This window comes from Chiroxiphia lanceolata, chromosome 1 (genome assembly GCF_009829145.1).
Source record: "Chiroxiphia lanceolata isolate bChiLan1 chromosome 1, bChiLan1.pri, whole genome shotgun sequence".
In the NCBI taxonomy this organism is placed as follows: Eukaryota; Metazoa; Chordata; class Aves; order Passeriformes; family Pipridae; genus Chiroxiphia; species Chiroxiphia lanceolata.
The window spans coordinates 19,218,027-19,230,361 of record NC_045637.1 but is presented as its reverse complement, the minus strand read 5'-3'; the positions used below and the strand labels follow the sequence as shown (position 1 = coordinate 19,230,361).

The following is a 12,335-nucleotide window of genomic DNA, read 5'->3' as shown; positions in this document are numbered from 1 at the left end:
TGATTCTCTGATTCTATGACTTTTCACATGATGATAAAAGTTTCCTAATTTTAAATTCCTGTCAAAATTACAAATCATTAACTAAAAATGTTTTAATTCCTGTGAACAACAGCAGCATCTTCTTAAATCTCCTTAACACTAGTTAGGTGAAGCTAGTTCTAGTGGCTATTTCAATGCTTGATATCCTGTGAACCCAGGGAGCTCCATCATATGCTTGCAGTGGAATATACTTTTTATCTCCCAGAAATCTCTTTTCTTTAGTTTTGAGGAAAAAGTTTGGCATAAATAAAGATCCAAAAACCAAACTTTTCACAAATGCATTTAATGTGGAATAGTGGCAGAAAGATTTGTGCTACCACCTTTAGACCTGTTTGATACTATTTGAGTTCTCATTTAAGGAACACAAGAATATGGCTGTCAATGGTTGCCAATGCAGGAAGTGTGAAGATTTTGTGGCCATAACAATGCATAACATACTTTAAAGAGTTATAATACAGAAAAGGATTAAAAAATAATTCAGAATATTTAGCTTTAACAAAACTGAGAATTATGGAAGATATTGCTTCCGCAATATGAGCTTCCAAATTATGAACAAATTTATTTTTTTCTGTCAAGAACATTCTCCTCAGCCAAGTCATATGGTTTATGTAATTTTTGTTTAAAAAAACTCACCCACATCTGAAGTTATTTTGCAGTAAAATAGTGGAACCAGAATCAAGAAGCTTACAGAGAAAATTCTAAAATGTGCCTTGTGCATTTTTACGCAGTCATCCTCTCCCTTCAAAAAGAAAGTGATAAACATCATAATCTAATGACTGAAAGAGGTTGGAGCTCAGTCTATAGTTGTTTGATTCTTCAACTATTTGGGGAGAAAAAAAGAACCTGAACACTATTTTTAAATGGGTAAAACTACAACAGAGAAATATCCATCATCAATTAATGCTCTAAGAGGGAACAGTACAACAGCTCTAGATTTTGTTTCTTTGTTCAAGTCAAACAGAATATTAACTTCACAAAATGGTGAAGACCTGTCTTGAATGAGAAAAATATACAACTTAGTATTGCTACTGAAGCAATTAGGAACAAAAAAACCTGTCAGAGTTTAAAGGCAAGAAAGGTGGGCAGTAAGAATGATAACAAAACTGAAAAATGGACCTTGAAACTGTCACAAGAGAAAATAAAATAAGGCTTACAAGAGATGGAGTAAAAAGAATTAGGAGGCCACATTCTAAAACAGAAGTTGAACACTTTGCAAACAAAAATTAAATATAACATCTGGAAATTTTTGGAATTAACTGAACAATGGCACTAAGAAATAAAATCTTTGTTGGAATGGTAGCTCTTATTATGTATAATTCAGTCATGTAGGACTTCCAAGGACTAGTGGGATAAAAGCATCTGGTCACCAACAGCCTGACTGTCACAAACAAGAAGGTCTTCCAGAAAATGAGTGAGACCTATGTCCAAACTAGAGCTTACTCAGAGAAGTGAACTGAAGGAAATATGTCAAACAGTTCAAAGAGGTTTTCAGCTGTCTTTTAGGTAAGCAGAAGACATGGGTGTCAAAACTTGACATACTAGCTAAAATTTACTGAGGGTCAGAGGAAAGTCAGATTGTTGCAGATAACATGATATAAATACCCACTAGAATTGCATCCAGAAATACTTCCTGAGAAAGTTCTGGTGACTACCTCTGTGGTCTGGCTCTCAGTCTGTGAAGAATTTAAACTATACAAGAGCATTGGTACTATGGAGGTAGCCACCAATTTGACAAAACAGCTTTAAGGAGAATAGAAAAAGAAGAAACCCCACCAGAAAGGGAAGTGGTTTTGTAGCTCTTCTGGATTTTGTGCTCTTCAGGCACACATGAATGCTATTTATGACTTCTGAAACAAGTTGGCAGCAGACTTGTTTTAAGCACTGAACTGTTGTTGGACTCAGATGTTAATCAGGAATATGAAATTAAAAGAATGTGGAATTTACCACTGAATATCATTCTTGCCTCAAAGAAATCAAACGAAAAAACAGCTGCTGATCAGAAAGATAGGAGGCTGTTGCCATAAAGCTTAGAAATTCAGCTAAGAGTCTACTATGTACAAGTGACCCTAATCTAGCTCATGACATTATGAATAACAAAAAAAAAGTGATAGCTTTCCTTTATCAGTGAAAGGAAAATAGCAATACTATAGCAATTAAGACAAGCAGTACAATTAAATACTGACATGCAGGAAAAAAAAAAAAAAACTGGTTAGAAAAAGGATTGTTGTGAGCTGACCAAGGCACGCAATTTCAAATACCTATTGAGAGTTTTTATCCAATGACAGAAAGCAAGAAAGTAATTTTAAAGGTCTGAGGAAGCCCTCAATAGACTTGACCCCTAAAAAGCCCCCCTAAGAAGCTGATAGTGAATGTTGGGCTATCAAGTGTGGAATAAATACTGTGAATTTCATGGGAATTATTAAACTAGACATGCTAAAAGGCTAGAGAATAGGGAATCTAATACTCCATCACCTAATTTGGCAAAAATGGAGACAGTCACTGGGAAAGGTGCATTCATCCAAGAACTGAAAACTGGAAAATTATCAAGAAGATTTGATAGCCAAGTTAGCACATGAACTAACAATCTACTTGGATTTCATTATTGCTAATGACTGCCTAATAAGTGCCAGAAACTCTGTCTTAGAAAGTAAGCTCGTGGAAAACCCCCTTCTAAAAGGGTTTTAGATTTGCAGATGGCAAGCAATAGTTTTTTAAATTATATTCTCCTCTAGAGATCAAAACTCTTAATAGTGTTTTATATTCCCTCCTCATGCAAGGAAATATGAAAAATGGTTGAAACTTGCTTCAGGGTTGAACTTTGCTTCAGTGTGATCTTACCTGCTGTTACAGAAATTATTCATTGTTTCACTTCAATTTTTTTTCAATAAGCAACAAACAGTATAACAGAAAATTCATTGCAAAATGGGGCAGAACAGATGTAGTAGGTACTGATAAGAAAAGGATGGGAGGATGAACTTAAGCGGTTTCCTCTGAATTTATTCCAATTACTGTTGAATGTACAAAACTGAAATGACTCAAGAGATTTCATAGTCAGAAATGAGTTCAAAGGTGCAAAATACACTGCACAGTGAAAGACTAATAACAAAACTGAAGAATACTGGTAAGCACATATACCCCTAAACAAGAAGGTGGCATAACCAATCATGCATAACAGTAAATCTGCAGAAAAGCTTTTGTATTTATTACCTGTTGGTTTAGATACCAAGGAAAGTGTAACTTTGTTTTCCAGAGTGGAGATTGAATGCCAGTGGAAATAGAGCCAAAAGAACAAGGAGGAAAAATTAGTAGCACTATTGCTGTAGTAGCACTGAATTTCTAGCAATTTATGGATGGATGAAGTTGTATACTTCCTCCTTTCAAAAGATTTATGGCTACTTTATCTCTGACTTAACCTATTTCCTGTATTGGTGTCTGGAATAGGAATTGAAGTACTTCCATTTAAGCTGAAAGTACCAGTATGAAATTGCATCAAAGACAATGACTGCCTTGTTTTCAGGTGACTCTTATAATCCAGCATTGCTGTCACTCATCCTTACAGAGAGTATTCCACGTGCACCCTTTCCAAGTAAGCATCTCATCTTAGAGTCAGAGCATATATGAACAGCCTCCTGAAACTGGAACAGTCAATAAATTGTGAGGGCTCCAGCAGTAGAGCTGATTGGTGGCCTGGAATCCTGTCCAGCTCAGAAGCTGGCAATCAGTACTTTCTTTAACTTAAAAAATTCAACAATTTTCCAGTTTCTTTTCCAATAAGAACTAAATGCACTGAAAATAAAAGCAGCCCCAGAGACATATTATTACTGTTATTATATTAAGATGAAATTATTAGATATTAACACAAAGAGATCTTAACAAATCTGGAAAGCTGCATCTGAAGTACAGGCTGAGAGAATGCATATTAAATTCAATCACTTCAAGTAAGATCAAGTACTATTGTGTCCCCCACCACACAAACCACTTTCCATTGGAAGAAACACCAGGAAGGAGATGGGATGTGGTCCAATAGACACCATACACCTTTTCTGAATGATCAAGGAATTAAATCAGTGGTGTTATTGCCTTGAAGCTCAAACACTGTCACATATCCCAGTAATATAGAGAACATCCATCAGCTTCTATCACTCAATATTCAATATTTGGTGTTATATGATAACTACTGAAGGGGGCCTAAGATAGTTACTTGGGTAAATGGTTCATAGAAGTAGAGTAAGTCTAAATCCTATCTTGTTTCATGACTTATAGGATAAGATATCAATAAAAGTCCAAAACAGATCCTTTTTATTTGATAGAAGCAAATGATGCCTTAGAATATTATATCATTCCTAAAGAGAAGCTAAATTAGTTCAGACTGCTTGAACTAGACAAAACCAATATAATCTAATTCTGAACAGGCTCACACTATTGTAGAGGAAAATTAGAGGAAAATCTTTGACTACATGAAGGGATATATATGAAAAAGACCACGTGGGATAACTTTACAAAGAAGGACTGTATTTATATAACTGCTAAGAAAAAGCACAAGAGATAAAACCAGAAAATCTCAATTACTGTGATATATATAAATTAAAAATCCGTATGTAGTGAATTACTTAGGTTGCACATACAAATTCTAATTTCCTCATAACTAAAATTGGTCGGATCTTCAAATTTTGTTTCCCTCAAAATAAATTGATGGTTTATATTTTATTTGATTCTGCACCAAAATCAAGTAAAACAGTTTTTACATTTTCTACATTATGAGTTCTAAAAAAAGTTTCCAATTTGGCAATTCTGTTAAAAAATATCTTGTTGTCATTTTAACATTACTTTTAGTTGACATATACTATGAAACAGATTATATCCTTAAGCTACCCGTAGGAGCAGTGTCTGATCCAAATTATTATTTTTTATAATTTATATCTTCAAGTAATAAAAAAAATATTAAAAGCATCCATAAAATCAAAAATTAGATTTAGCTTCAATAATATATTATGTTTATTTCTGAAATTGTAAGTTCTGTAACAGAACTTTTTCGCATATAAATTTTTACTGAATTAAACTTGCTTTTTTTAAAAAACATTTAAAATGCTCTCTTCATTAAGTGCTTTTTGAAAACTGTAGAAAAAAGACATTTCGCTGCCACACTGATAACACAGTACTGAAAATTTCACTAGGAATGTCATTGTAGTCCAAGCCAGTCCTCAGGGACTCAGAGAAAAAGCTCCATCAGAAAGTGTGAACAGGCAGCAAATGAAAAAAATGACCACTTATTTAGATTGAAGTCAAATTTTTCTGAGTTGGCAAAAGGAAAACAGACTGCTTGAAGTCATGTCATATTTAATTTGGTAACTTATTTATTTTCTCATAATCCTATTTGAAGTATCAATATTTCCAGTACATGAAATTGATTGGCAGAGGTGTTGTATGACTTGGGATAAACCCCAGTAAGAATTTTCATTCCTGTCTGAGGTACTCCAAGTTCTGAAGGAGTTCCCCATAGCTGAAAACATCCAAACATTAGAAACATCGTCACATGCCTGTTAACACTTAACGTCACAGCAAATCAAAACTTCAGAGAGACAGATGGCTGCATTCTGGCCTCACCTTATCTTTTATATCTCAGTTGCTGATCTCAAAGAAACTCTAAGTCATGGGAAATAATACTCCACTAATTGAGTAAAAAGCATTTTCAAAAGTAACAGACATGAAAAAAGGTAGCTCATAAAAACTGCAGGACCACACCACATCACTATAAGCAGAACTATCTACCTAAGACAATAGGAAGTAGTATTTGAAATCTGACATTGTATGAATTGTACAGCTATTGTACATTTTTCACCTTACCATTTTGTATTCTTTCCAGCTTTTCTGAAAATCCACACTCCCATCTTCTCGATGTTGTATAACTGTCCATCCTCCTCCTGCAATTTCCATATTGCAAAAGACCTATGTAGTAAATAAATAAATAAATAAATTGAAACCCCCCCCAGAACAACCAATAAAACAAGCTTATGTAGGAACCCTGTCATCTCAAGGGGGAAAAAAAGTATTTGTGAATAACAGAATTAAGGAAGTATGTTTTCCTATGGATTCATGCCCTATGCCCTCAATGGTATCTTCAGTCACTTGATCACAACCAGCGCTCTTTTTATGTTTAGTATAATTTTCCCAGTAACGTGTCCTTTCAGCACATTACCCAAGAACATCTCCTCATCATTCCCGTCTACATCTTCAGCTTTCCCTTTCCCATTAACTCCATGTTCCTTTTCTATTTTCTCTGCAGTGCCCCTGAAACCACTCTCTTCCTCTTAACAAATGAGTAATTCTTTCAGTGTTAATAACGTTTTCTATAGCTTTTAGCAGAGTGTCATTTGGTCTAAGAAAGAATCTTCAGAATTCCTATAGAAAACACTCATCCAAGGAGTCTGGAATGTAGCACAGATGAGGTTATTCTGTTTTGGTTTGAACTGTAATATTACCTACACTTCCAGGCAGTGTCCCAAAATGGGACAGTTGATCTCAGACTAAGACGCCTTAGCACTCTCACCGCTGCGGCCCGGGTTCGATTCCCGGTCAGGGAAACTCCCCCGGGTAGATGGAGCTCGTCAGCCCTGTAAGGCCATCCATCTAAGAGAAGGTCACTCTAAACAAACCTACGTCCTGAGGACCTCACTGCCACTGTCCGAGCTCGCTCGGCCCCGGCAGATGAACCTTAGGATTAAAGGGTGGGCTCAGCTCAGCGCACACTGTGTCTCACCTAAAAAATCCACTGCACAGGCTCAAAGGGTAAAGACCTTTCCCAAATCTTCGTTCGCGAAGACTGGCCATACATACATACTAATAAGCGCTGTCATAGTAACACTATGCAAGTGCTTTTGTTTTAATTTGCACCAGGCATGCCAAATAAAGTCCTTGTGAAGGTACAGGAAGGAAATAGAACACTGAACAGTCCAAACATGTGAATTTGATTTAGGGTAACCACAAGAAACCCCACAATTTTCTAGACGAACATTGTGGCCCTATTCCTTCTTCAGGGAAGACATTGTGAGTCAAAACATTTATAGACAGGATTTAATTTCTTTAGTTTGATTTACAGTGAGAATTTCTAAATTATGGATTTACTATATTTATAAGCCACTGCAAGCTCCCAGGAATCCACTGCCAATTTTTAAAGCATTAAATCCTCAACTGTATTAAGACTATTCGTTTTAAAGGTGCAGATAAATTATGGGGTTTCGTACTAAAATATAATAAAATACCTATAAAAAGACTTTGACGTTTTCTGAATAATATATGAAATTGAAAGTGAAAACTACACAGTGAAAGAAAGTTTTGCCAGGAGCACATTTTTCACTAGCTATCACCGTGTGGTCTGGCACTTTCCACAGTGGTAGACAGAAACACCTGCTGTATTAACAGGAGTTCCAAGACGATTATAGATGTTCACTGTGCATAGCTCTACATTTGTCTGTCCCAGACAAGGTCAAGGCACTCAGCCATTAAACACCATTTAACATGTTCCAATACTTAACCTTCTATTAAAAAGGGAAAGGATAAAGAAAAGTGACTTTGAATTTACATGTATGTCTAGAATCTGAGTTTATAATTAATAAAATAACCTGATTCAGATTGAAAGACCATCCAAAATATTGCACTCTTGCCCTTCCTTAAATGCATGGGCAAAATTTCTCAAACTCCTAAAAGGCAAATATAGGATTTTTCTACTTATTTTAGCTTTACGAACTAAATTATTAAAAACTTTATAATGATCATTTAGAGATAAGCTAAATTATTAAAAGATTTTAAAGAGAGTAAACAGAAGGTAGAGAATTACAAATTTCATTTTAAGTAAATGCACACTAAGGCATTACAAGTCTACATTGTTGTCATGAAGTAGCAAGCTCAAGACCAGCCATTTGAGATTCAGGGAATGCATTTCTGTTGCGCAAAAACTGAGTCTGATGGTAACCATGTCAGAATGCCAGTTTCCACAGTATAAGGGGCTAGCATACTTTTAGTGGGCTAAAATTCTGTCAGGTATGCTCAGAGAGACCATTGACATCAACTGGGTAGGAAGTCCACAAGCAGAAAGTAGAGGAGGAGGAGTCGAAGGCCTCATTCATGGCAACAGTGGCTGTTGCTTTTGCAGAGTCATAAAGACTCAGAATATATAGACCTCACTAGCAACTGATAACATTTTCAGTGCAGTGCACCCAGAAGTTGTTAAAAGTCATGCTTGCGAGAGCCTTAGAGAAGACAGTGAGAGAGTCAACACATTGATCGTGATCGAAGGGGAGATGTGGAGGTTCCACGTACAGTCAGAGCATCACCCCTGCCCTGCTTCTGCTCCCGAAGGTGACATGATTCCTTCCACTTCAAAGTGGTGGCAACCTCACTCCCACTGCTCCTGTGCTCATCAGAAGCTTCTGCTTCCCCTGTAGCTGACCCCATCTTTGCAGGGGACTGAGAGGACTCTTCTTTCACTATTGCTCAGGAACAATCATTTGTCCACATTATCAGGCATTGCACATACACACATCAAAGTAAACAAACTAATTAGTTTAATAGTTAGTTCTATCTTTTTCTCTTTCCATATAAAAAAAATGGAATATTATTAAGATTCTTTTAAACAGAAATTAATCACTAATTTTTGGTGCAGGGCTGGAAGACTAATAAACTAAATTAATGAACTGTTGAGTCTAGGAACATGAAACAATAATTGTAGTCTAAATTTTTAAGCATATAAAAATGAGATATATAAATGGTAGGGAGCTGTACGCATTAAGGATAGTTTTCTATGAATATATGAATGTAAAATCAACAAAACACTAGAACGACAGTAACATTTTTATATATGACAAGGGTATTTTCTACTGAATATGAGGATTCTGGAAAGCATGCCTTAGGAAATATAAAATGAAATGAAGGTATATTTTTGTGACCTGATGTATAAAATTACTTTGAATGAGTTAGTTGCTGGTGACTGTGAGTATTACAGAAGGTAACAATATATTAGGCCTCTTAAGACATGTCAGGTTTGTGCATTGCATTGTGGTAATCCAGATAACTAATCTGGCTTTAAACAAGCAAGTACGTCTCCATGGAGTACCTATCAGGATGTTAGAGCAATCTAACTGTGTCTGCATGGTGCTACCTCTGGGCTAATTAGTCCTGGCACAGTGCTGAGTTGATACAGTTTTGAAGCTATCTCAGCCAGAGTTAGTTCAGCTATCTGCACAGCACTACCTTGGAGAATGTTAAAACGACCTTAACGTCTGAAAAAAACATCTGCTAAAGCAATCACACTTCTCACTTGACTAACATGAACATGCCTGGGATCAGCTCTTGCTGTGTTATCGGTAGAGCAAGACAGAAACAGGTGGTAGCAGAAAATGCCCTCAATGCGCAGAGACACACACTCCCACATTTTCTTGCTAAAACAGGAACCATCCAGGAAAACATAATGCAATTATATCAGCTGAGTTATGTTATCTGTATTGATTGATAGCAGTGTCTGTAAACAGGGATATAGGGTAAACACAGGATGGCTTCCATTGTGTCACTGTCCTTATATTGACAGTGAAGTGGGTTTAAGGTAAATATACCAAAAGGATCGGTGTCACAGTGCTTTCAGATAACCACTGATTTTAATTGCAATGCAGTTTCTGAGCACGGTATACGAATTTCAGTAAGGCTAGGAAAAGCTACTGCCAATAGGTATATGCAATTTGGGCATAGATGTTACCTCTCTTTTCTGAGTGGAACAGCTTCTGCAGAATTGCTTTTTTTTTCTTATCCTGCTCAGTAACACTTAAAAGGATCTCTGTATTTTATGTCATGTTAATTATTTTTCCATTCATATTCACCAGAATTATATTGATCTTTGCCCATAGAACTCTGCCACCTTCCTTGGTAAACTATAATATCTTGACATTTGCAGGTTTCCAAAGGCCTCCAATAATACCAAATTCAGTTTAGAAACAAGTTTTACGTATCTTAATATGATCATAAACTTACTATAAACAATAACATTGGTAATATTTGTTACAGTCTTTTTCTGTTTGCAGGGTCACCATTTTACTGCAGTAAGAATAAATTCATCAGGTAGAAGTGGTTCCCTCCCTCCTCTTTGACCCACTTTATGGACACCACTGTATTTCACTCTCCCAGGTAATCAGCCCTTAGCTTGTACCTTGTCAGAGGGACAGCCAGCCTTCCTCTGTGGATAACTTAGGTTTAGGTTATCTTCTCATGTTCCTAACTTCAACTGACTCAGGTACCGTAGCAACAAAAGCCTTCCAAAAAACTAGTCTCCTTTACAAATTGGTGTTTCATTTTCCTTGAAAAAACCCTCCCAAGGCTCTTTTTGGAGAAGAACGGGATTATAAATTCTTCATCATTTCAAGCAGTGCTAACACTCAGTACATTGTGCTCTTTACAGACAAAAACATTCTTCTCTGTTCCCTACAACAGAAGCAGGATTTTTGTAAATCCTTATCTTTAAAAACTATTAACTCTGCTATTTCTTTCCCTGTGCTACCAGATACTCCCCCCCCCCATCAGCTTCCTCATTATCACACTTTACAAATTGTCTTCTCAATTTTATCACAGATTTATTTGCAGCCATAGCCCAATTCAACTGAGCTTGCCAAGTGGGAGGAAGCGAGTCAACTACAAGTATATGTTGGAACTTAGGAAGAATTCTCTGTCAGCGGGAAAGAAGAATGTCTGGAATAATACAGTTAATAATTTTTTCAGTCTATTGTATTTTTTTTAAAGATTAAATATAACCCAAGTTATTTATACCAATACAATACTTTGCAGAATGAGAACTTCAATAAAGTCTCTAAATGCTCTTTTAAGTCCAGAGCAACATGATATTAACAAAGAAGAAAATAAACCAAGTCTTTACCTTTTTAGGATCTGACACATTGTTAATATAAATAGTGTAGACCCCAGTTTTGTTAAAACCAGATTGGTATACATCTGCACAGTCTCTGAAAGGCTTTTCTTCTTCCTTTTTTGCATTCTTTAGTAAAACTGCAAAACATAAAACATGATAATATAAGTTACAACAACGGTCTTAAGCATTTCTGTACCTAGGAAGTCCACTTTTGCACACTGTATTCTTTCTCTACACAGTAATAATTGTATTGTGGTCCTTACAAAGTTTGTGCATTTGGTAAATTTTAGTAAAGAACTAGCAAGAAACTTTTGGTAGTAGAGTAGGCACCAGAAGTAAGTCATGATGTAAATAGCTAAACAGAGCATCGCGTCTACTGAGAGGTGAACACAGTCAGTTCCCAGTGCAAAGGTCTGTGCCCCTGCAGGTGCTGCCTCTGACTCAAGCTGTATGTGGGAGGTTGACAAAGAATGTCCCACAGATGGCACATGGAGGTGGAAAACTTGTTCAGTGTTGTGATCTGATACACACCTAAGACAATGCAGACCCTGTAAGGAGAGAGCATGTGCCCTTCATGAAGTAATGCCTTTTAGCAGCATAGGAGGTTACGGCAAGGCAGCTGCTCACTTAAATTTATTCTTTGGAAGAGAATAATTTAATTATTTTCATACCTATGTACATAAAAGTTGCTAGATATAGTTAGTGGAAAAAAAGAAAAATCAGTGCTACTTAAGACAGATGTTTAAAGTCAAGATTTGTAGAATTCATTTTTGGCTCAGCACAGGAAAACAGATAATGGTAGAACACCAGTGTAGGTCCAGGTCCTGTATATTACAGGCAGACCACATATATGAGTCTGGGCTGAGAAATCAGGAGTGTAAAATGTCAAGGATCCCAGTCTTGAACAACCAGGAGATTCCCTGTAGAAGGAGTAAAAACTGAGAGCATTCCTTCACTTTCACAAACAAAAGTCGCATGACCCCACACAATGCTGAAGGATATGATTTCATTCCGAACACATACTGTAAGCACATCAGTATTCCCATGGAAGTCCATCAGTCTGCTCAGATTCTTAAAGTTAAACATGTCTTTAAGCACTGTGCAGGGTTCAGACCAGCACTTCATTAATCCTTATAATAAGGAAACAATATTTAAGTCCTCCAGACACACTCATCGTCTGGTGACAGGCACCTCTTGTTCACTTTTGGCTTGAAAGTGTGAATTATAGGTGAAAAAGGGACTACGCCTTATTCACTCTCAATGAAGTGGCCTGTGCTGCAGAAGTGGTGTTTAATGACACTGATGTGCAACAAAGCAATGGCCCTGCACAGCATGTGTGACTATCCAGGCCCGGTGGTGTGCAATAAGGCCAAGGGTTTGCAGTTTGATGTAC

At 36.5% G+C, this 12,335-nt stretch overlaps 1 protein-coding gene across 2 annotated transcripts in view; it reads right to left on the bottom strand.

Moving 5' to 3' along the window:
- ANGPT1 (angiopoietin 1) overlaps nt 1-12,335 on the bottom strand; it is a 154,330-nt gene that overhangs the window by 47,784 nt on the left and 94,211 nt on the right. For both annotated transcript variants that reach the window (XM_032713788.1, XM_032713789.1), the window contains exons 5-6: nt 10,952-11,079; nt 5,884-5,985 (exon numbers count right to left, since the gene is read on the bottom strand). In XM_032713788.1, the coding sequence (XP_032569679.1) occupies nt 5,884-5,985; nt 10,952-11,079 (230 nt within the window). The remainder of the gene's footprint in view (nt 1-5,883; nt 5,986-10,951; nt 11,080-12,335) is intronic.